This window comes from Acartia tonsa, chromosome 8 (genome assembly GCF_053477335.1).
Source record: "Acartia tonsa isolate MP-2025a chromosome 8, ASM5347733v1, whole genome shotgun sequence".
NCBI classification, from domain to species: Eukaryota; Metazoa; Arthropoda; class Copepoda; order Calanoida; family Acartiidae; genus Acartia; species Acartia tonsa.
This window is the reverse complement of record NC_137267.1, coordinates 47868007-47894436: the sequence shown is the minus strand read 5'-3', so window position 1 is coordinate 47894436 and position 26430 is coordinate 47868007. Positions and strand designations below refer to the sequence as shown.

Below are 26430 nucleotides of genomic sequence, written 5' to 3'. Positions count from 1 at the left end.
ATATCCCCCCACAATTTTTTTTTCTTTTTAATACTAAAATTTTAAAAAGGGAATTGACTAGGTAATCTTCCACCCCCCCAAAAGAATAAGAAATTTTTTACTTTTCCTTTTTAGATCTAAATAACACAAAAATAGGTTGATCAAACCTCTTTGGGCACAGCCCCTAGAGGCTAGGGGCGACGCCGCTATTATCTTAAAAAGCGAGGCACTGAAATGTTACAATGTTACGACAAACAAACTTTGACATTTGTAATATTTCTCCAAAAACAGATCAATAAATTTTTTCAAAAAAATAAAAATAAAAAGTTTGAAAATGGTCGTCCGTAAAATCTGGTAACGGTTATAGAGTTGCTACACTTTTAAAATAATACCAAAATATTAATGAAATAGAAAGGAGACCAAAGCCTTGCAGAACTAACATTGCATGAAGAAAAAAAAATTCCTCGACCTTTTCAGTCATGTTATATAATCAAAATAAAGAAAATAATTTGATCCAACAAAAGAATAATAAAGCTGTAATATGCTTTATAATATTAATATGAAAAAGCTGTAGGTTTCAGCTTAAGCCATTTATTTTTTTTAACAGCGAATAGGGGATAATGTGTCAAAATGTAAGAAAATATTTTTTATAATTTTTCTCTAACACAATCGTGTAACATAAATCTTACACTGAAATTTACATTTTATATTCTTGTACAGGGTGTTTCAATAGAAACATTTTTTTTTTAAATCTTAATTATGCATAGAAAATAAATCAATTATATAAAATGCTTTATATGTTTGGAAAACCTATTCTGAGACATTTATTTTTTAAATATTTAAAATTTAAATGTTTGTGCTATTTGTAGTATAGGAGCTCCCATACTATACGTAGCACAGGAATGGTATTTATATATCCAAAAACTAGAGTTTATAACGATTTTGACGGTATGCATAACGTTTTTCTACTATTAATGCAAGCCGCGCAATTTGAAATTTAAAAATGTGCTCTTTTTTCCCACAACCTTTAAATCCTTAAATCTTCAAAAAATAAGGCTTTTTAAAGGCATAATTTGTTGAGAAAAAAAAATCATACTTAAATATTTGAATAAATGTCCCAGAATAGTAAAAAACACGTTTCTATTGAAACACCCCGTATAATCTAGTTCCTTGAAAAATACTGCCAAGAGTGGGTAAAAAGATTTATGAATCTGTGGATAATATTGGAAGAATAATTGTAGGTTATTAATTTTATTATCAGATTTATACGGAAGGGTAAGTTCAACTTGCGAGTTTTTTATTGACAATAACAACTTAAGAGATAAAATCAACCTTATTCGACGTTCACTCAAAGCCCAAAAATAATGGACTTAAAAGTGTATTAAACTGTATATAAGACATTTGCGAATATATTGATACCATTAATTTGCCTCTTAGATAGAAAAAAGTATGTTTTTTTAATATTTTTCTCTTGCTACAAATCAAATTTCAAATTTGAGTCACCAAAAATGCTAAACTAATTTTTGCTCTAGAAGAATCAATTTTTGGAGTTAGAAAGTGCTTAATACCTCATTTTAATCGCCTGGCATTGCTTTATAATATACAGGTAATGACTTGGTTTTTTATGGAACAGCTGACTAAAAAATCGAGGTTTTGTGATAAACCCACTTTTGTTGTTGCTCCATAAATGATATTTTTTTTCCCAATTTTTTTGGCTGTAAAGAAGCTTTATATATTCATATAACATCCACCTAAATTTGAATTTTGATATTTTATTTATAACATCACCAGAGGGAATTGAATTTTGGAAAAAAAATATCAATTTATATTTTACACTGCTATGCATTGTTCTTGTTCTTGTTTCTAAAAAAAATTTATATTATAAAAAAGAGAATTATTTAACGCTTCTATAGGTATGTTTATCATTTTTCTAGGCTAAATATAACTATAATTACACCATTTTAAAGTTAGACATCTTAACATATTAACACAATTATTGAACTGGTCTGTATTATTAGGCTGGCAACCCTTAAAACAGCTGCATTTCATTATCCTATTATATATAGTAATTATTATATGTATAAACACACTTAATTTTTTAACTTTTTATTGATGGAATACATATGTTTCTCTATAAAAATAGATCATCAGTTCCAATTAAGATGTATAAAATAAGAGTTAAAAAAAATATATATATATGTCAATGCATTTTGAATCCTTTTAAAAGACTAAATAAGAAAGAAGTGTTAGAAAATTGTGCCCCCTGCGGGGTTTTTTACTGCTTATATCCTCTTAGGGTTGGGGGGGAATTAGCATCTTTATATAAAAAGGGGGAGGTGTTTGAAGAGAATCTTTAAAGAGAAAAAAATAGGTCATATTTTATCATATGCAGTTTTACAAATTAATACATATTATATAAAGCTTTTTTGTCTGTAGCTTAAGATTTCGGTAAAGTATAAGGCTATTTTACTAATTTCCTTACTCCTTTAATTACAGAGCTCCTAGATGCTTGGAGCGCAGCTGCTAGTAAATAAACAAAGTAAAATGATTCCTGAATAATTGATTTACAATTTTAAAAAGCAAAACATTTTTACAATTAGGATGTGTATATCCACGCCATGGTTAGCTCTTTTTGTTAATTCAGGCGTGTTAGAATTAATCTTAAATGTTGGAAGATGATTTTTGTAGCAGTAAGGTACTTAGCAACTTTATAATCATTACTTTATGTAAAGGGATGTCCCGGGGGGGGGGGGGGTTAGGGGGTTAAGGGTTATTAATTAATTTGGGGCAACCCCATAATTTTTAATCTTCCCCTTCCCCCCCCCAAAAAAAAAAATATAAAAAGCTTTGACGTCCTTGCCTCTATTATATAAAGATTACCCCACAAAATGAACATGGGGATGCCCAAATTTAGATATTTCAATTCCCCCCCCCCCCTTCCCCCCAAATCAAAAAGCTTGGACGTCCTTGATTAAGTAAGCTCATTTAAAACATACTGAAATCAATTTGTGTACAACAATTATCCTATTTAGTTTTTTAGTAGTGAAGCTACTCTATAATTCAAAATATTTGTCCGTCCATTGTCTGTCCATTCATCTGTATGTCTGTTCATTGGTATGTCTGTCTGTCTGAGACAGAAAGGGGAAAACGATATTTTCTTGGCTTCTTTAAAAGATAGAAGGCTGAAATTTTCATGGATTGAATATTCTCTCTCTCTATCAATACTCCATATTTTCATCAAGTTTCATTAGGATTTGCCAAAAAACTGGGGTGGGCTATATCGATTCCTACATTTCAAGTTTTCATGATTTTCTCTACTCCTATTCAAGTTAGATGGTTGAAATTCCGGGATTGAATACTTTGATATTTTGCATAATTTTATCAAGTTTTATTGAGATTTACTTATTGGGGTTCTACCTCAAACATAGGAGTCCCAAATGTCAGAGTGGACAAATGCAGGAGTCCCAAACATCGGAGTGGACAAACGTAAGAATGGGACAAACGTCAGAGTGGACAAACATCAAGGTGGACAAACGTTGGAGTGGAAAACATTGGAGTGGACATTGCTTAAATAAAACCTAGGAGTGTCTACTAATTTTATCAAGTTTTATTGAGATTTACTTATTGGGGTTCTACCTCAAACATAGGAGTCCCAAATGTCGGAGTGGACAAATGCAGGAGTCCCAAACATCGAAGTGGACAAACGTAAGAATGGGACAAACGTCAGAGTGGACAAACATCAAGGTGGACAAATGTTGGAGTGGAAAACATTGGAGTGGACATTGCTTAAATAAAACCTAGGAGTGTCTACTATTTTAATAATATTACAATTTTGAAATTTTTTATACCCTTGTCTACAAAAAATGACTATGGCTGCAGCGCTCAGCCCCCTAGCCTATATCCTAACCTAACCTAACTAAGAAAAGTAACGGGACGAAGGTAGGGGGGGCTGTGTTTGTATAAAAAAAAATCAAAATTGAAAAAAAAGTTTGGGACTCCTGTGTTTGTCCACTCCGATGTTTGTCCCAAAAATCCTGCATTTGTTCACTCCAACGTTTGTCCCACTCCTGCGTTTGTTCCACTCTGACGTTTGGGACTCAAGCATTTGTCCCTCCAATGTTTTTCCACTCCTACATTTGGCATGGAACCGATTATTGGTTGGGGTGCTAGTTTGATTCCTAGATTTGTATGTTTTAAGGATTTTCTTTACTCCTATTAAAAAAAATTTAAAAGGCTGGTTTTATACCCCCCATAATATATTACGGGGGGTGATTACCCCCATCCCTAAAAAAAATTACCCTTTTACAAGCACCTCCCGCTGGATACTCCTGCACTCCCCCTTGTAGTGACTAGGCCAACTTTATGGTCTCTGGTTTCAGGAAGCCCATTCAATTATGAGAAGTTCACATTATAAGAGCACTCTTACAGCATCCTCTCTATTAGCATTACATGTAAAATGCATTATAGACAGACAGATAGATATTGTGAGGGATCCTACACTTTATAACACCTTGTTTTGCATGGTAAAAATTGTTCCAATAGTTCTTGATATTGATATTTTATCTAAAAATTACAATAACTTGAATATAATGATGTTTAAAAAATGCTGAAATTATAGTTATATTTAGACATACCTATAGAAGCATTAAATAATTCTCTTTTTAATTATAAAAATATTTTTTAGAAACAAGAACGAGAACAATGCATAGCAGTGTAAAATATAAATTGATATTTTTTTCAAAATTCCAAAACTATCCAGGGTCCTATAAGAAGCATCCATAAAACACAGAACTCAATAGGTACTGTAATGGTCGAAATCTTAAGCTGAAGACAAAAAAGATTACTACTTTATACAATAGGATAATGAAATGCAGCTGTTTTAAGAGTTGCCAGCTTAATAATACAGACCGATTCAATAATTGTGTTAATATTTTATGATGTCTAACTTTAAAATGGTGTAATTATAGTTATATTTAGCCTAGGAAAATGATAAACATACCTATAGAAGCGTTAGATAATTCTCTTTTTTATAATATAAATTTTTTTTAGAAACAAGAACAAGAACAATGCATAGCAGTGTAAAATATAAATTGATATTTTTTTTCCAAAATTCAATTCCCTCTGGTGATGTTATAAATAAAATATCAAAATTCAAATTTAGGTGGATGTTATATGAATATATAAAGCTTCTTTACAGCCAAAAAAATTGGGAAAAAAAATATCATTTATGGAGCAACAACAAAAGTGGGTTTATCACAAAACCTCGATTTTTTAGTCAGCTGTTCCATAAAAAACCAAGTCATTACCTGTATATTATAAAGCAATGCCAGGCGATTAAAATGAGGTATTAAGCACTTTCTAACTCCAAAAATTGATTCTTCTAGAGCAAAAATTAGTTTAGCATTTTTGGTGACTCAAATTTGAAATTTGATTTGTAGCAAGAGAAAAATATTAAAAAAACATACTTTTTTCTATCTAAGAGGCAAATTAATGGTATCAATATATTCGCAAATGTCTTATATACAGTTTAATACACTTTTAAGTCCATTATTTTTGGGCTTTGAGTGAACGTCGAATAAGGTTGATTTTATCTCTTAAAAGTTTTTTACCATCGGGAAGATTAGGTATGTAATGCCAATTTATTTTGTATATTTTCAATGTATGTAGTTTTTTTTATCACATCGTATTAAAAACAACTTTCCGCGGATATAAAAATGTACAATTATAAGACTAAAACCAGCTTTATTAGACCCGAGATGCCGAAGGCACGGGCTAAAAAACTGGTTTTAATTTTATGACTATACATTTTTATATTCTTAGAAAATTGGATATAATACGATACTTTACATTATGTTTCAGTGTGGCTGATAACCGGTTCTTATCCACCGGATATTAATCGTTTTCGAAGCCATACTGGAAAATGTCCAACCTTTTACTATCACTATATGCCTGACTTATGAAAAACTTGACCTCAAACCAAGTTATCGACATGGACTATTAATTTTTCTTTTCAAAATGAAAAAGCATTCTAATCAAGCCTCCTTGGTTGTTGTAGCTAAGCAAATATTTTTAACAAATTTACAACATATCTGGTATCTAAAGGGATAAGACAATGGCCAATAAATTGATGTAAATCCCCAGTTGTTGTTGTAGCTAAGCAAATATTTTAACAAATGTAAATAATATGAAATTAATTTTTAAATAAGTTGATTGAAACAGAATTGCGCTAATTGATCAAAAAGTGAATTATAAAGGTAAACTCGAGTATTTTAATTTCAAAAGAATATTTAAATAATACATTGCTATCTTAAAATACAAGTAGAACGATGGTTGTCTATATTCAATAATGGTATAGAATATTCGTGGATATATTGACTGGGAATAATTTGTCTTTAATTTAGGTTGCTATTATGGTACTCAATTATTGGTCAGTTCGTTCATCCATTAGTAGGGGAGGTAATGGGGTAAAGGGGTTGGATGGGGGTATCGTTATCAGTTTCATTTTATCAGCGAACATGAAAATCTGCTGCAACATCCAAGTAATAATATATCTATTGCCAAAATACTTATTATGACATAAAATATTACAACAGAGAATTCAAATCCGGCGGCTCGCCGCCGTACCCGCTGCCGTACGGAGGCGGTGGCGGCGGTATTTGCCGTGGCGGATATTCTCCCGACATGAGCCCGCCATACCCACCACAAGCAAGGTCTCCCCGCTCCTCCCTCTACACCAGGTCAGAATTTTATTGATTTTTTTAGTTGCAAATATCCTATTGTATAAAGTATTATTATATGTATAAACACATTTAATTTTTTAACTATTTATTGGCGGAATACATATGTTTCTCTATAAAAATAGATCATCAGTTCCAATTAAGATGTATAAAATAAGAGTTAAAAAGATATATGTCCATGCATTTTGAATCCTTTTAAAAGACTAAATGAGAAAGAAGTGTTAGAAATTTGTGCCCCCTGCGGGGTTTTATACTGCTTGTATCCTCTTGGGGTTGGGGGGGAATTAGCATCTTTTTATAAAAAAGGGGGAGGTGTTTAAAGGGAATCTTTAAAGAGACAAAAATAGGTCATATTTATCATTTGCAGTTTTACAAATTAATACATATTATATAAAAAAAATAATGCTTTGAATATGTTTCACGTCATGCACTTTGAAAGAAGGAACTTTTCTCTGTGTGGACACTTGCTGAAGATTTCATTTCTGGTGTTTAAAGTTTGTATGTTAGATTTGAAAGCTTTCATTATTTATTATATAAAGAAGTAAGGTTTTTTTGGTCTGTTTTTTAAGATTACAATAACTGCTGATCCAATTGAGTTATCTTTTTAGGAAACCATAATATAGGATGGATTTATCTTATTTTTTAGATTTCTACCTTGGGATGGTTTTGGGAAATTTTTTTTTCCCCTTCTTACTTTGAGCCCTTAGATGCTAGGGTGCAATCCGTTATTTCTCTGTAAGTAACTATGAACTTGGCCCAATTACGGGGGATGCGTGGGGGTCGACCCTCCACTTTACAGGAATTACAGGTTATTTTTAGGTACTCTATTAAATCGGTTAAAGATAGCCCCTGAAGAACAAAGACCCTTGTTTTGTTGTTAATATTTAAAACAAATCCTTTTCATTTCAATGTGAGATTTATATTTTGACATATGATGATAATTGCGCGGTACTTTCCAACATGTTTACCTTAATTATAAAAATGATAATCAGAAAAAAAGTTTTGAAAAGGACGCTAAACATAAATATCATCTAATGACAAGCATTGCTAACCAGGGAGGGAGGGGACATTGGGATGTTTATTACAATAGTCCCCAAAGTTTGTAATAACGTTTTCTTATTCGTTGGCCACACAACTTTGGGGACTATTATTGAATTTTGATTAGGTGGTTTGTTAAGTTGAGTGTCCAATTGTTTCAACCACTAATTGTAATCTAAATAAGGGGTAATTTTGTGTAACATCATTGGGGATGTACATTAATTATCGTCCATTGTCTTATCCCTTTGAATCCCTGATTGCTAACAGCTTTTGGCGGCAGAGATTTTATAACCCAACTGTAATTAGCTGCAATTAAAACAGGGAAGTTTTTTTTTCTTAAAAAAATAAGGACTTTTTTCTTTCTATTTATTCGCGTTTTCGCGAAAAACTTATACTTTGTTACGCTAGCACTGTTTATAACAACTTAAGTTTGTTCTTCAAAGTATTGTTTAATCTCAAAAAAATATTGTTGTGAAAAATCTTCCGAAAACATATTAAAAATCTACAAAAATTTGACAAAATCTTTTGTTAATAAACTTTTTTGAAGGTTATAGATGGATTTGTACAAAATAAAATTTGGTGATCTAGCTACTCATAGCCAATTCAGCAATTTTTTAAAAAAGAATTTACATCTGACAAAAAGTTTGCTAAGTAAAAGAATTGAAAATAGAATTTAATTTGATATAATTGAAGTAAATTATAGGGATTGAAGTGGTAGAAAGAAGGGATTCAAAGAGATGAGACAATATCTGATAAATTGATTTACATCCCCAAATACATTTTTGAACACTCAATTAAATGACTATCAAAAGTCCCCATAGTTGTTAGGTCAACAACTAAGAAAATATTGGGGAAGACTTTGGGGACTAGTGTAATAAACAGCCCAATGTCCCCTCCCTCCCTGTGTAGAAAGTTACTAGTTTTTTTTCTCGAGGGTTTGTCTTCTTAACAAAATTCGCAAAAACTAAACTCATATCAAACTGCTGAAAGTCTGTTTATGAAAACATTGGGGAAGACTTTGGGGACTAGTGTAATAAACAGCCCAATGTCCCCTAATATCTCCGAGGGGCCGAAAGCCGATTTTAACAGAAAAAGTATTAATTTCATGATTTTTCATTTTAATATCCGTGGAAATTTGTCTGTGATAGGATGCTATACATGATTTTTCAGTATATCGTAGATCCGGTTCTAATCGAGTGGATATTAATCGGTTTTGAAGCTATACTGGAAAAGAAATTCAGACTCTATATCTCTTACATTCTAAACTAAATGTAAGTTAAGTAAAGGGTTGTTAATGTTAAATGTTTATATTATATAAAAATTTGTTTATGTTATAAGTTAAGTTCAAAATCAGTATAAGAAGGCAGGGAACTAAAGAGATAAGATAATGACCGATAAATTGATGTACAATGATACACAAAATTACCCCTTCAATAGATTACAACGATTGGACACTCAACTTAATGAACCAATCAATCAAAATTCAATTTAGTCCCCAAAGTTGCTAAGCATACGATTAAGAAAAGGTTATTATTAAACTTTGGGGACTATTGTAAACAGACCAACGCCCCCTTCCTCCCTGGGTAGAATGTGAGTTCAGAATCAGTATAGGACGATAGAAATTTTGCAGTACATTTACAAAATTTTATCTCACAGATATAGATAGTTATTTTGATAATTTATAGCATAGACAAATCTTTTTTTTTCTGAAGCTAATGATCTCTGAATATACACGTCCGACTTGGTTGTACTTTTCAGGAAAGCTTTATAGATTTTTTAAGGTGGTTTTAGGATATTTTCTGACTTTCCCTAGAGGCCAGGCAACTAGTATTTTATATAGTACTAGAGGCTGCATCTTAAGCTTAAAAGGGCTCTGTATTCAAAACTGAATGTAAGAAGGGGACAGAAGAATAGCTTCAAACCATCCCAAGGCTTAGATCTAAAAATAAAATAGCATAAAACAGTCCTGAGGCCTAAATCTAAAAATAAATCTCACTACTTTATATCAAAGGATGGTTTAACTGAAATTCAATCTACTGAAATAAAACTTATTTTTTGGAAAAAATTGTCTCTTCTTTCAATTTTACGACTTGCAAAATTTTTTCGCAGTGATAAAATTAGGCCTGTAATGTTTTATATTACATAATCATATTTTTAAAGCATATTTTCAAGTACAAAAACACTATAAAATAAAGAGGGTTGAGCATTAGCAAGGACGTCAAGGCTTTATATTTTGAGTCAAACTGAAATAGTGCCAGTAAGTCTTGTAGTAATTAGGTGTTTTACAAGGTTTTTTGTTAAGAAATATTCATAATTGATAATTAGATTATTTTTTATAAAATAGCTAATATTTTGACGTTAAAAAAGTTACATAGAATAGACTTTTTACAAATGAAAATTTTTAGGCACTGTATATTCAAGGGATTGGGGGTGAAGAAAAATAGCCTTTAATTAACACATGACCCTTAAAAAGCTTCCCTAAAAAGGGAAAGTTGCACGAAATGCACTTATCACTATTTTAAAATGCATATAACAAAAAAAGCGATTTTCAAGTCTTGATATTTTGAAAACTACGTGGTAGAAAATTGAAATTTCTTCAAATATAAAGATTACTTTGATATTAAAGTTAAAAAATAGAGGTGGTACGAGCTATATGTAACTCTATCCATGGGGAGGAGACTTTGTGCCCACTTTCAATTGGGTCTGTCAAGAGTCGGAAATATTTACAAGTCGCTACAAAATAGCAGAAAGCAATTTGCTTGCAGACAGGAAAGGTCTCCACCACTTGGGCCACAGTTGGTTGTATGGTTTATACATCTATACTTATACATTTATTACTTTGGTATAGAAAAAAATCCTTTGACTTTTTTTATTTTTTTTATTTTTTTTTATTTCAGGTCACCCCATGGAGGCGGGTGCTACCCCTCCCCCTGTAACAAGTCCTGCTGTATGCGCCCCCCGCCCACACCCTCACCCCTCCCATCACCCTCAATTCATGACGTCATGCAGGTGGGTTTCTTAATTTAGTAGCGGAGCTAATACATAAAACACTTTGTCAGTCCGTTAGGCAAAATGGTAAACATGATTTTCTCGGTGGCTATTTTAAAGATAAGGCTGAATTTTTTAGTGAAGATTACATGTATCAATGAGCATCCAGTACACAATTTCCTTGGTCCGTCTGTCTGTCAGCAATGCTTCAAAAACAAAAAAACATACTTTTTATACCTATAAAGTTTTCATGATTTTCTGTATATTACTGAATATTTTCTCGCTTTCATTTTATATATCCGTTGGTCAATTGATATTTTTTTTTCTTTGCTTCTTATTGATGTTGTCATCCTTGTTTATGATTTCAATTAAAGCCTTATAAACACTTAACTTGTATTAAATGCAAATTAAATATGTATGTTATGAACTATAGAACAGGTGACATGTCAAAGCTACAGAATACTTAAATGCCATAGAAACTATTTAAAAATGTGTATTTTCATAATACTTAATATTAATCGATATATAAGGGGGGGGGGGGGGGGTTAATGCAACCATCTCGTAATCAATGATTAAATGGCACTTAAAATTCGAATTTCGATCAGAAATTTTTTATGAATAATCCTTGGTAGGTCTATTTTCCCTAAATCGAACAAAAAGTTGGAAAAGTAACGGCTAATGGCTGGCGGCTCAGCTGTTTTGCCATTTTATTACTATCTTAAGAGCAAAAAAGTCACGAAACCTATTTTCACATAATACTTTTTCTCACTAAAAAACCTTATCAAACGGTTCTAGCCGGTAGCTGTTGGTACTAGAAATTTAAAAATTGGTTATTGCTATCATTTTACATGAATTAAACCAAAAATATGTTTTAAAAAGTTGATTCCTACGTAATTAATGATGAATTTGCCCTGAAATAGGCAAAAAACGGCTAAACGGCTGAGCCGCCAGCAGTTACTTTTCCAACTTTTTGTTCGATTTAGGGAATATAGACCTACCAAGGATTATTCATGCAAAATTTCTGATCGAAATTCGAATTCTAAGTGCCATTTAATCACTGATTACGAGATGGTAACATTAAAAAACCTTACTTGGATATTGCAGCATATTTTTAAAGGCGAAGCTTTTCTATAATTAGGGTCCGTCCGTTCGTACGTCCGTTCGAGATAGTTAGCTTTTATTCGTTAATTTAGGCATGTTAGAATTGTCCTATCGATTTCAAACTTTGCATGGTGATTCCTGTAGTAGTTAGGTACGGTTTAGAAAGCGTAGCAACTCTATAATTGTTACCAGAATGTCCGCACGTCCATTTTAAACATGTTGATTTTTTTTACTTTCTTAATAACAATTTTTTATGTGATAAAATCATCCGATTGATTATTACTGATTCCTATTACAATAAGGTACAATATTATGAGCGAAGCATCTCTATAATCAAGTATTAAAAATGTCAGTATGTCTTTAAACATAATTCTGTATTTAAGAAGTTTTGCAACAAATTTACGTATAATTTTGTCAAACCTTATATTTTCATATTTTGTATATTAAGTTCTGACACTCAACAAAAGTTAATGTTCGTCTGTAATATCGTTTCAGAGCTTCGCTTTTATGGATGTTGTCATCCTTGTTCCTACTATAATAAAGGTCCTTCCAGCAGGTTAATATAAAGATCCACCACTTTCACCCATCCCTACCCCTCCATACTGGCTAATGAGGACTATAGTAGCAACCTATATATACGACAAAATTTACCTTGTAATAATATCCACGTATATTATATTCATTATTATTATATTTTAAATTTACAAATATGCTGTTTTTCAAATTGTGTATTGTAATTCAGGGAGGAAGAGGACAATGGGCTAATTATTACACTAGTAATACAAATTTTGTATATTATAATTTGGGCTGTCATCAATTTATCGGCCATTATCTTGTCCCCGATTGTAATTTATTTAACAATATTACTTGTAATTTTTAACATGGTGCGTGCGTGTTAAAAATATGTTTTTTTTGCGTAATAATTCTTTTTTTTTGTAGCAAAGATATTCATTAGACCTTTTTTTGCCGAACTTTATTATTATGTATTTATTAGCCAGTGCCAAATACAGTTGAATATAATGTAAAACTTCATGAAAATAGCCTAAAACCACCAAAGGACATTTTTAAAGCTTTCTGAAACGTACAAGCAATTCAAATCATCAATTTAAAAGATCTTTAGCTTCAGACAAAAAAAAACACCTTTTAACTTTAGTTTTAAAAAGAAAAAAAATAGCGAGATCCACAGACACACACAAACATCCTTTTACTTTTATACAAGGATAATTTTCGTCCTTGTTAAAAGCGAAGCTTTTCTATAATTAGGGTCCGTCCTTACGTCACAGTTAGCTCTTTTTGTTAATTTAAACAGGTTAGAATTGTCCTATCGATTCCAAACTTTGCATGATGATTCCTGTAGTAGTTAGGTACAATTTAGAAAGCGTAGCAACTCTATAATCAATACCAGAATGTCCGTACGTCCATTTTAAACATGTCGATTTTTAACTTTTTTGACAACAAATTTTTGTATGTTAAAATTATCCGATTCTTCTGAATTTTTGAAAACTGATTTTTATTACATCAAGGTACAATGTTATAAGCGAAGCATATCTATAAACAAGTCCCAAAAATGTAAGTATGTCCTTAAACAGTATCATCTATTTATGCAGTTTTGCAACAAATTTACTTACAATATTTTTTTGTACTGATGCTTTAATATTCTGCTAATTCAGTTATGACAATCTACAAGTGTTAATGTTCTTGTTCCTTCCATTTCAGAGCTTCGCTTTTATGTATGTTGTCATCCTTGTTTTTTTATAAATATTTTAAAGTGAAGAAAAACACTTCTTCATAGTACATCCGTAAATATTTACATATCCTTTAAAGAGATATTACAAATTCTATTTTTTTATATTATTTTTCATTTTTGGGTTCAGTTGGCTAGTTTTTTTTCTTTACAGAATTTAGATATTTTGTAAAAGAAGACACTTTGAAATAACAATTATATAATGAACATTAATTAGGTTTTAATTAATGATTATTTTCGGTAATTAGGAAAATAATTAATTCAATTTTGGGTTAATTTTTTATGTTTTAATGATAAAAAGTAGAAAAAGGGGACCTTTTATTAAGTCATGGAATACATTTGATAATTTTTTTAACTTCTCTTAGAAAAAAAATCCATCTAGACGAGATAATACCTACCTATAAAAAAATAACCAAAAACCACAGAAATTTTTCATAATAAATGCAAAAATGAACCTACTAGAATAGTGAGGGTATGTGATACAACTAGAGAATTGAAAGATATATTCTTAGTAAGAGCTCTATTAGGAACCATTTTTAACGTCTTTATTTATGACACGGTGTTGAGCCGAGATTCGAACCAATTACCTAACAAGCGTGGCGACGAGCGGAGCAATGGAAAACTTTCTAAATTTTCATATAGCTAAAATGTCATTAAATGCCTATCACTTTTTTTTTATTGAAGCTGAAGGCTTTAAATTTGGGGTATTGGGTCTACTTGTATAGCAGTCTTTCAGCAGTTAGAGCGGCGTATTTCTTGCAGGCTTCCTTTAACATCAATAAGAATTATAATCTCATTACTATAATACGATGCGGAAACCCCAGAATGAAAAAAAAAGCACTTGTGTAACATAATATCATTTTAGATGGCGGCAGCTGCCGCTGGCAACCCGCAGAGCTACCACGCCATGTACAAGATGATTTATAAGCAGGCGGTTGCCGACGTATGCGCCGCCGGCGGGGCCAAGACCCTGCTGCGAGACGGCACCACACTGCCGCCCTCAAACAATATCATCCCGCCGTTTCCCAACCAACTTACACCTCATAAACCGCTTGATTCCATGGCGGGCGGCAATTCTTCGCCGACTTTGATGAAAAATAATCTGCGGCTATCGCCGCCTTCAAGTCTGCATCAGCAGCCGCCGCTTTCACCGCCGTTTGATGTCAAGGTGGCGGGAAATAACGGCACACCCAGCCGTTGCATGAATCAGCAACAAAAAGAGGAGTATAACTTATGGCTGGCGGCTAAACGGTTGAACTACATGGATAACATTGCAAGGTAAGGTTTTAAGGATCTAGTGCAGCACATGGTGAAATGTTCCAAACGATTATCTCCAAAAAATGTTACCAGAAACAATTACCCTGAACTGCACTAGATTTGGTTTTAATCTTAACAGAAAGAATTTAGTTTTAGCTTTTTTTCTTTTTAATTTGTTTAAATTTTTTGTTTTAGCTTTCAATGAGCTTTTTTATTAGTACTTCCATGGAAAAAAAAGTATAGATTTAGAGAAGTTAGAATTTGATAAAATAAGCTTGTAATATTTTAATTATAATAACTTTCATCTAGGAAGGGAACAGATTTAAAAATTAAATGTCAATAATATAGTTTTTTCAACGTGTTGCTTAATCTAAACAAATCTTCATTATTAGCCATGAAACCTACCTGGTCTCTAATCTATTTTTCATTGGAAGTACTTTGGTTTAGATGCAAAGAAGTACACAATTAATAGGGTGGGTCGATTTTGTCCAATTAGAATATGCTACCAGATCAGCTGAAAATGATTTCCTATTCAAGCCCTAGTTTCCTAAAGTGTACAGCAGATAACCCAATTATTGCAGACCGTATTTTTAGCGACTCCGGTCAAATGGAAAAGCGATTTAATGTATAAACGATTTATACATTATACATTCAAAAATTTAAATTTTTCAAATTTTGATTTTTTTAAAAAGTTTGAAGCTTTTTTAGCTAGTAGCAAATATTGAGATAGGACGCGGAAGCTACGCACACTTTCGGAAACTAAATTCAGTTCATCTGCTACCAACATTTTCCAGGGATGAAGGGGACATTGGGCTGTTTGTTGGCTTAACAACCTTAGGGACTTTAATTGAATTTTGGTTAGTTGGTTCTTATAGTTAAGTGTTCAAACGTTTCAAACACTAATTTTAATCTACAGAAAGGGGTAGTTTGTGTATCATCATTAGGGATATGCATTTATTGTCTTATCTCTTTAGATCTTTTACTTTGTTGGTAGCAAATTCAAAATGAATAAAAAACGGATTAAAAATCGACTCACCCTATTACAAACATATACTTGATACCACCCGACTATGTGTTTAATGTTGACGTAAAAGTAAAAAGATAAAAGGCTGAAACTTCTGCAATTTAAAAACGTGGTATAATACTCGAGGGAGAGAAAATGCTTTTGAATTAGAGTTTTCAATCAAATGATTTTCGAGTCGTTTTTGCAAGTCCAAATGAATTGAAATAAAAACAGTGGTACCTCTACCTAAAGTACATTTTAAGATTTGATAACCATACACCCCCCCTCCCCCCCCCCCCTTTATTTAATAGTAATGTTTTTGATTAAAACGAAAGTATTGCTTAATTTTACCCACTTACCATTGACATAAGTTACGGCTTTTAAAGGTATTTCATAAAAACAGTTTTATCTTGATTTTTAAATAATTTGGAAAAATAAATTAGATAGGTATAAAATACTCTTTAAGCAAATGAAGAAAATTAGAATTTATTGATTAATTTATGTCGATGGGTTGTGGGTTAAATTAATAAATAAAAACACCTTGTATGATATTCTTCTTTGGAAAATATTTAAAAAAACAATTAGACAAAGTTTTAGAATTGTTTAATAGACAAGAAGCATGTTTGTTTATGTTTTTTTTTATTTAGGTATGCACTCTTTTTATTTATTTATTAAAATTAGTTTTATAATGGCATTTGATTATCTTACTTACTTAAATTATTACTGGTATGGCTGAGAACCGGTTCTAATCCAGCCAGGGTGGGGAAAAACCCAGGGTTTTTTTAAAAAGCCCAGCCCAACCCAACCCTAAAACACTTAAAAACTCAACCCAAAAACCCTTAAAAACCCAGGGTTTTAAGTTTTTTTTGGGGGTTTTTAAAAAAACCCTGGGTGGGTTTTTTTGGGTGGGTTTTTTGTATGCCCACCCTGATTCCAGCGGATATTTATCCTTCGAAGCCATACTCGAAATATATATTAATATTATCATATTATTACAGTTAGGGAGTTGAATCCATTTTTATAGAAGCAGAAACATAATCTATGATTATGGTTTGGACCCTCTAAAACTGTAATCTACCTTTCCACTTTCCCCTCTCTTGGTGAAGATATCTTCAACGCCGATACGATTTTTGAAATGTAAGATTCTACTTTCCCTTCTCTTGGTGAAGATATCTTCAACGCCGTTACGATTTTTGAAATGTAAGATTCCACTTTCCCCTCTCTTGGTGAAGATATCTTTAACGCTGATACGATTTTTGAAATTTAAGATTCTACTTTTGACACTCTTGGTGAAGATATCTTCAACAAGAGAGACAAAAGTGGAATCTTATATTTAAAAAATCGTATCGGCGTTGAAGATATCTTCACCAAGAGAGGGGAAAGTGGAAGGGTAGATTACAGTTTTAGAGGGTCCAAACCATAATCATAGATTATATTTCTGCTTCTATAAAAATGGATTCAACTCCCTAACTGTATTATGCATAATATAATTTGTAAAGTTATTGTTGTCTAAATTTTTATTCAGGGATCTTAAGGGACAAGACAATGGACGATAAATTGATATACATCGCCAATGATGATACACAAAATTATCCCTTCTGTGTATGTTGTCATTAGTGGTTAAAATGTTTTGACAATAAACTTGATGAATCAAAATTCAATAAAAGTCCTTAAAGTTGTTAAGATACCTAATGAATAAGAAAACGTTATTATGAAACTTTGGGGACTAGTTTGATAAACAGCCCAATGTCTCCTCCCTCCCTGTACCCTGTATTCTTGTCTATGTTTTTATTAAAGTAAAGTTAGGAATATTTCTTCACACAACATTTTCTTTATATCTGTTTACTTTAGAATTTTCCATACATAGATTATTTTATATTTAAATTATATTTAAAATAAACCAGGGAGGGAGGGGACATTGGACTGTAATTTACACTGGTACCCAAAGTTTTATAAACACGTTTTCTTATTCGTTGGTTCAAAAATTTTAGGAACTTTTATTGAACTAATGATTTTATACTATTAAAGGGGTAATTTGTTTATCATCATTTGGGACGAACATCAATTTAAGGACAATTATAGGACAATTCTAACATGTCTAATGTAAAAAAACAGCTCCGCTTTTAAAAATGATAAAGTACTTGTATCAAATGCCATTCTAAAATCAATTTTCACATTTACCCAAAATTTTTTTTAGTTGTTGTAAGGGTAACGAGGGTACAGGTGGGTGTGTGTCCATGTGTTCCCAAGGGGGGCAGTGTCACCCCCCAAAGGACAACCAGGGTTGTAGGAGCATGCACCCCCCGACACACCCACAAGACAACCCACAGTCCTCTTGTTGTACCTGTAAAAAAATAGATTCCAGGTTTCGGCGCACTCCAAAATTATTTGGCAAATAGATTCATGGGGATGGAAGGGACATCACCCCCCCCCCCGCTCTCACATATGAAATATGATTCAAAATGCTTAACATTTAAAGTTTGCTTTGTCTCCGATTAACTTTGTTTTTTTGTTTAATGTTGTTTGTATTAAATGTTATTTGTTATCAAGCCCTTGCTAGTTATTTTTTTAAAGAGACCATTTGAAGATATAGTAAAGCCAATTACTTATAAGAGCATGTAAGTATGGCTTCGAAACCGATAAATATCCGCTGGATTAGAACCGGTTCTCAGTCAGACTTAAAAAATGATATATAGCATCGCAATGCAGACAATTTATACAAATATTAAAATGAAATCCTTCAACTTAATGCCAGATTTGTTAGCCCGGGACTTCTGCTCCTCGGGGCCAATAAAACTGGTTTAAATCTTAAAATTTTTCATTGAATAAATAACATGATAAAATAATCCATTATAGTAGATAGTCTCATTTTATGATAGATTTGTTTTTGTACCCTTTTAATAATTTTTTTTTATTTTGGATAATTCTTCACCCATTTTTTATTTTCTTTTTCACCCTTTGTTTTGATGTATTTTTGAGTGCACTGAAAATGTCCCCTTCAGGCTACCTCCGCAGTCTTCAGACAAAGACAACTGGGACACTGGTCACAGGTTTTTTTTTAGCTTTTTTAGGATCTTGGAAAGAAAACGAAGTAGCGGGTTTCGCAGCATTTTTACAGTAGCTTTTGATAGGTTATATGTAAGTTTTGATTAGGTAAATAATGTTATTAATTGCCCCGCTCAGGGGCTAGAAATAGGAGAAAAGCTACTGTAAAAATACGACGAAACCTGCTACTTCGTATTTTTTTCTATTGTCCTTTTTTTCTTTTAAGTGGGATATTTCATTTGGAGAAAACTGTTATGCCACAACCTTTTTTTATTAACAAAGGATCCTATTAAATATATTATTAACATTAAGAACTAATAAAAGTTTGAAAGGCAAAACAGATTTCCTTACTTTGAAATATCCTTAATTCTTTATTGTTTTAATGCATGATATTCTTTTTATTTATTTTTTATTTGTTAAGTGATAAAAAATTTATCTGATCTTTAGGCAAACACGAAATTGAAATAGGAAAAATAGAACCATTTCAAATTTACTTTAAGAAATTGAATCTTATCCCATAAAAAAGGATGGTAACATTCAAAGGTAGCGAATTAAACAAAGAAAATACATTTTTGTCTTTTAAAGTATGGTGCTGGAAAAGCTATATCTGAACTGAACAAAAAAATCAGCCGCCAAGTTTTAATAGCAGCTAAAAAAACCAACAACCCTTCGGACGGTCTAACAGACTAACGGACGGACAGACGGACGGACAATCTGCCTTAAAAACTAAATTCAAATTCCAAATGGCTCCATGCTATGAATAGAATGTTTATATTTATAAAACTTATATGCAAACATTAATCTGCAAATCTCTCTAGAAAAAAAGAGAAAAAAATACATCAAAAGAAAACTTTAAGAGGCCCAATGAAAGAGACAAAAATGTTTAGTTTTGAAACATTTATTCTAATATCCGCTTGATTAGAACTGGTTCTCAGCCACGCTGAAAATCATGTATAGCATGCATAGTATTAAAGACAATTTTCCACGAATATTAAAATAGAAGTCATAAAATTAATACCAGTCTTGTTAGGGCTTTTGGCATCTTGGGGCTTACAAAACTGATTTAAATCTTTTTTTTTATTGTAACTAGCGGCTTCGCCCCAAGAGGTTTGATCAAACCAATTTTTCGTATTTTAGATTTAAAAGAAAAAAATTCATTTTGGGGGAAATTTTTTTTTTTGGGGGGGGGGGGTGTCCCACTCCCGACAAAAATAGTTATAAACCTTCCCGGGACCTATGAGAAGCTACTCTGTAAAGGAGAACCCGATCGGTTCAGCGGTTAGCGAGATCCTTTGCTACAAACAAACAAACAGACAGACATCGTTCTACTTTGTATTATATAGATATCTGCGGAAAGCTGTCTATCATACGATGCAATAAAGAAATATGATTTTTAAAAGTATTATAGTGGCTGCAATTTCAAATATCTGAATAAATTTATATAAAAAAGTGGTTGCATAAATGTCTTGTAGTTTAAAGCAAATTCAAATTCTAAATGGTATCAGAGTAAAATTTAATTCTGGCGTGCATTAAATTTCAGACATTCAACCACAGAATAATTATAAAACTTAATTTGCATTTATCGTAATTTGTGGTTGATTAAAATCAGGGTTTAGCAGCCGCAGTTACCATAAGCAGCGCGGCTTAGAGAGGCCTCAAAATCACCCGCGCAGCTTTTTCAGCCACCCAATAAGCCTCAGCCTTAGTTGCAACTGCGCGGCAGGAAACATAACATCAGCAACAGCCAATCTCGCGACAGAATAGGGCTGCGGCTACATCTTCTGTAAGCCGCGCGGCTAGTTGCGGCTGTTGCTGAGACTTGTTGCGGCTAAGTGGGCTTAGGAGCAGCACGTATACGACTTATTGGGTAGCTGAGAAAGCCGTGTGGTGGATTTTGAAGCTTCTCTAAACCGCGCGGCTGATGGTGGCTGCGGCTGAAGGGCCTTGCTTAAAATTAATTGTGGCGCCACTTCAAAAAAGATAACTACTATAAAACAACAACACAGAGATAAAAATATCTAGAATAACTATTTTAAAGGGACTATGCACGAACAAGAGCAAGAGACCAATTCTCTCCCCCACCCTCTCTACCTCAAGTGTCCCCAGGCTCCCTACTGAGGCAGGACACCTCCCCCAGGAACCTGTACTACAGCCAGAATCTACAGGAACGGAGAAGACATTGGGTTGTTTATTACACAAGTCCCCAAAGTTTTATAATAACATTTTCTCGTTCGTAGGCTAAACAACTTTAGGGACTTTAGTAGATTTTTGATTTGTTAGTTTTTAAGTTGAGTGTCCAAACAGAAGGGATAATTTTGTGTATCATCATTGGGGATTTACATCAATTCATAGGCCAATGTCTTATCCCTTTAGAATCTGTCTGATGCATCCAATGATATGACCAGCGGCGGTTGCGGTTGGGGTAATAATGGAGATCATGAAAATTCCAAATGGTCGGCGTCTCCTAGTTTAGATGGCATAAGGTACAGAAAACTAGAAAATTATTGATTTATTTGTATTTATTTCATTCAAATCGAAAAACTATTGATTTAAAACCAGTTTTGTTATCTCTAAGGGACGGAAGGCCCTGGCTAACAAACTTGGTATTCGAAGAAAATTGCATTTGAAACGGTGATATATACATGATTTTTCAGTATGGCTGAGAACCGTTTCCAATCCAGCAGATATGTTTCGGTTTCGAAGCCATAATGGAAAAAATATTCGCATCTGTTTTGATTGCTTACATCATGATCTTATATCCCCTCTAATAGTAGTTTTCTATGACAATAGGTCAATGGATGATAAATTTGGAGCCTCCTCCAGTCCTTTTCTGGCAGCCCCAGCTGTCAAAAAAGACGCCAGGCCCGGAGTTCTGCAGCGATCTAGTGGGAAAACTGAGTCAAACAGCTGTTCGAAAGAGATGCCGCCATATTTAGGCGGGAAGAGTGTTGCCACCTCGCACTACACTAGCAGTGGCCAGGATGCAGAGATGCAAGATGTTTCTGGCAAGCCAACTGATTCCTCCTACCTTACTATCAACGAGAAAGCAATTTCTCCGTATGATCAGGTAATTATTTATTTTTCCAGTATGGCTTCGAAACCGATTAATATCCGCCGGATAAGATGGGTTCTTAGCCTTACTGAAAAATCATTTATAGCAATGTATTACAAACAATTTTTCACAAAAATTAAAATAAAAATCGCTGAACCGATATGATTATCCTTAAAGTGTGGCTTCTCATAGGTCCTGGTAAGGTTTATAGTATTTTGGGGAGAAAGTAGAACCAATTTTTAAAGAGAAATCGCCCTTAGAAAAAAAATGACTCCCTTAAGAACTAAGATGGAACTTAGGGGTCGACTATCAATTTATCCCACTAAACACAAACACCTTAAATGCCCCTAAATAATGACTAATAGTTCGGTTAAAGGGCACATCGGACTGTTTATTACTTTTGTCCCCAAAGTTTTATAATAACGTTAGTTTATTCATTGGCTTAACTTTTACTGAATTTTGATTGGCTGGTATATTAAGTTTAACGTACAAACGTTTTAACCACTAATTGTAATTTACAGGAGGGTTAATTTTGTGTATCATTATTGTGGGATGTACTGTACATTAATTTATCAGCCATTGTCTTATCCCTTTAGATCCCTGGAATAAGATTTATCTGTTTTAGAATTCTGAATCTGGTTATGACCAGGCTAGTATCAACAATGTCCTATCCCTTTAGTTCCCTGGAATAAGATTTATCTGTTTTAGAATTCTGAATCTGGTTATGACCAGGCTAGTATCAACAATGACAATGAGGACCCACTAGCCGCGGTGGCCAGGTGAATATTTTCTTATTGTTAGTTTTTAGGATACTCTTACAATTTAAATTTTTTATCAATGCTTTTAACGACATAATTGATATTTCGGTGCTTACTCTAAAAGTGCCTGTAGAGCACAGAACCCACCTCCCTTATTTGTAGAGTACTACTTTTTAAAAGCGAAGCTTTTCTATAATTAGGGTCGGTCCGTCCGTCCATCACGGATAGCTTTTTTCCATTAATTTAGGCATGTTAGAATTGTCCTATCGTTTTTAAATTTTGCATGATGATTCCTTTAATAGTTAGGTACGATTTAGAAAGCTTAGCAACTATATAATCATTACCAAAATGTCCGTACGTCCATTTTAAACAAGTTGATTTTTCTACTTTTTTATCAACAAATTTTTATGTGATCTAATCATCCGATTGATCTGATTTTTGGTATATTGATTCCTGGGACAACAAAGTATAATGTTATAAGCGAAGCAACTCTATAATCAAGTCCTAAAAATGTAAGTATGTCCATAAACATTATCCTGTATAAAGCAGTTTTTCAACAAAATTACTTACAATTTTGCTTCGACTCTTAAACATTTATATTCTGTTTATTCAGTTCTGACACTATATAAGTGTTAATGTCCGTTTGTCCAACCGTTTCAGTGCTTCGCTTTTATGGATGTTGTCATCCTTATGTTTAACCCCTGCGGATGTTTCTACTCTGTAGGAGACTTTACTCGCGGTGCCCTAACTCTGCGGGGTTCAAATTAACCCGACTTATGCTCAATTTATTTTTAAAATAAGGAGGGCGACCGAATTCTGTAAAAGGAAAATTAATGTAAACTTAATCATGTATTATTATAAAAATCCCATTATTATGCTAATATTGTTTTTAACACTTCAAAAATATAAGTAATTGTATTTTTAATTAATTTATTTATAAAAGAATTTATTATCTAATTTAATAGAAAATGTCATTCTGTCAAAATGTTTTTAAGTTTTATCAAAAATTTATACGGATCCAAAAGAAAAATCTTTAGGGAGGGGACATTGGGCTCCTAATCACACTAGCCCTCAAAGTTTTCTTTTAACTCTTTCGTTGGCTTAACAACTTTGGGTACTTTTAATGAATTTTGATTGATTGGTTCATTAAGTTGAGTGTCTAAATTTTTTAATCACTTATTGTAATCTACAAAAGGGTTTATTTTGGGAATGTACATCAATTTATCAGCCATACTCTTATCCATTTGATTCCTGCTTTATGGCTAAGAGTATTTTGATGAACTTTTTTTTGGAATGTTTACTAAAATACCGCATGTTGATAGACTAAAATTTGCAACATTTATGCTTATTTCTGGTTTATACCCGGGGAGGGAGGGGACATTGGACTGTAAATTACACTGGTACACAAAGTTTTATATACAATATTTTTCATTCGTTGGATTGAAACTTTAGATACTTTTCTTAAATCTTAATTGGTTGATACAAACCATTGTTGTCAAACTTTTTCCACTAATAATTTTAATCTACAAAAGGGGTAATTTTATTAATCACAATTGGGATATTCAAATTTACGTTTATTTGTCCCCGTTTTCAAAACAAATCTTTTTCCATTGATATCTTTGAAATAATCTTAAATTATTTATATTGGTCTCCGGAGAGATGTTTAATCAATGTTGCAATAGTTATTTATCGCATCGTATTATAAGCAGCTTTCCGCGGATAATGTAAAATGTACAATTATAAGATAAAAACCAGTATTGTCAGCCCCGATATGCCGAAAGCAAGGGCTAACATAACTTAAACTGGTCTTAATATTATGATTGTACATTTTTATATTCTTGGAAAACAGGATTTAATTCGATACATGATTTTTCAGTATGGCTGAGAACCGGTTCTAATACATCGGAAAATAATTGGTTTTAAATCCATACTGGATAAAGCTTTCAGGGTCATTCATAGACGTCTAAGTGGGGTGTATGTAAAGGAGTGTTTATCCCCCTTTAACTTTTAAACCCCTCATTTTTTCACCCTTAAAATAAAAATACATTAGATTACCCCCCAGTAAACAATTGAAACCCCTCATTCTCATATTACCCCCACAAAATTTTAAAAAAATTTATTACATTACCCCCCTTAAACAATTTGCTTAATCTATAAAACACCTTTAGGTACAGTTAAAGTACGACTATTATATACAATTTATAGCATACTCTAATTGTTGCCTATGATTGCAGTATTTATAATTTATATATGAAATTATGTTTACTTGCAAAGAAAGCTTTTTGGGTCGAGATTCGAAACTATTACCCTTCCAAAAACTAGCGGATGCGCTACTTGTTACGCCACAATCGCGAACTAGCCAGAGATAGAGAGGACAATTGGCTGTTTATTACACTAGTCCCCAAACTTTTATAATAATGTTTTCTTATTCACTGTCTTTAGGGACTTTTACTAAATTTTGATTTGGTGGTTTATAAAGTTGATTGTTTAAACTGTTCAACCACTTTTTATAATCTTTAGATAAAATATTTTTGTGCGGTATCGTTGGGGATACACAAAATATTATCGGCCATTGTCTTATCCCTTTAGACCCTTGGGATTATCCTTTTCAATAATAGTGTGTAATTTCGTAACAAATCTTTCAAATAAGGTAGAACAATGGGTAATTTCAACCTTTTTTTCTCTCTAATGAACAAATTACAGCACTTTGTTTTAACAAATTAGTTTTAGATAATGCTAATCTTATTTTTTTTAACAGTTTTATTATCTAAATACAACAATGTAAAGAAAAACTTTTTCTTAAAGAACTCGGAAATTAAAAAAGGACAAAAACACAATAGAAAGATTTAAAAATAAATGGAAGGGATTAGTTATTGTTTTTATAAATTAACCAATCAGAATCTAGTATTCTTAAAACAGCCAATGACAGCTTGGATATTAATCGAAACCAATCAGAATAGAGAATTTGCATTTTAATTGACTAATAAGAGATGATTTTTTTTGTTATTTTAGTACTTCAAGCAGCCAATTTACTTGATATTTTAAAAACCAATCAGAATCCAGACTTTGCATTTTGTTGATTAAATTGACCAATGGGCGTTCAGTTTTGTTGATCTTTTAGTTTTTTTAAATAAACCAATCAGAATCAAGTATTTGTACGCTGTTTATCTGATGATAGCTAATGACAGCTTAACATGATATTCATCTAAACCAATCAGAATAAAGAATTTTCATTTTGTGTTTAAATTAACAAATAGAAGTTCAGTATTATTAATATTTCAGTACTTCAAGCAGCCAATCAGAGAATGTTGATGGATTCAATCAAATTCTAGGTAAATATGAAAGTATATACAGATATCTATAATACAAAGTAGAATGATGTCTGTCTGTCCGTCCGTTCGTCCGTCCGTTTGAAGCTTAAGATCTCGGTAACCACTGAACCGATTGGATTCTACACTTCAGGGTATATACTATTGGTCCTGTGGTGGTTTTAAGCTATTTTCTTGGGGGATGGGACACCCCCAACCCCCCAAAAAATGAAAATCCCCCCCCAAAATTTCAAATTTTTTCTAATTTCAATGTTTTTTTTGTTTTTATTTCTATATATTTTTAAAAATTTTTCTCGTATTCATTCGAATCCGGTGGATAGGAACCAGTTCTCATCCATACGAAAAAACTATGTCTAGCAACGATTATATCCAGCTTTCTATGAATATAAAAATGTACAA

At 32.4% G+C, this 26430-nt stretch overlaps 1 protein-coding gene across 4 annotated transcripts in view; it reads left to right on the top strand.

Moving 5' to 3' along the window:
* Window positions 1-26430, top strand: part of LOC145327166 (uncharacterized) — a 120567-nt gene that overhangs the window by 48645 nt on the left and 45492 nt on the right. For 3 of the 4 annotated variants that reach the window (XR_013882098.1, XM_080170733.1, XM_080170732.1), the window contains exons 12-21: window positions 6573-6716; window positions 10652-10763; window positions 14453-14865; window positions 18045-18212; window positions 18850-18897; window positions 20931-21057; window positions 21266-21375; window positions 21683-21959; window positions 22653-22723; window positions 25985-26034. Coding sequence is in view for 3 of the 4 variants with exons in the window: in XM_080170733.1 (XP_080026859.1) it covers window positions 6573-6716; window positions 10652-10763; window positions 14453-14865; window positions 18045-18212; window positions 18850-18897; window positions 20931-21057; window positions 21266-21375; window positions 21683-21959; window positions 22653-22723; window positions 25985-26034 (1520 nt within the window). In the remaining variant the exon portion in view is untranslated. The remainder of the gene's footprint in view (window positions 1-6572; window positions 6717-10651; window positions 10764-14452; window positions 14866-18044; window positions 18213-18849; window positions 18898-20930; window positions 21058-21265; window positions 21376-21682; window positions 21960-22652; window positions 22724-25984; window positions 26035-26430) is intronic. The other variant, XM_080170734.1, reaches the window with a different exon arrangement.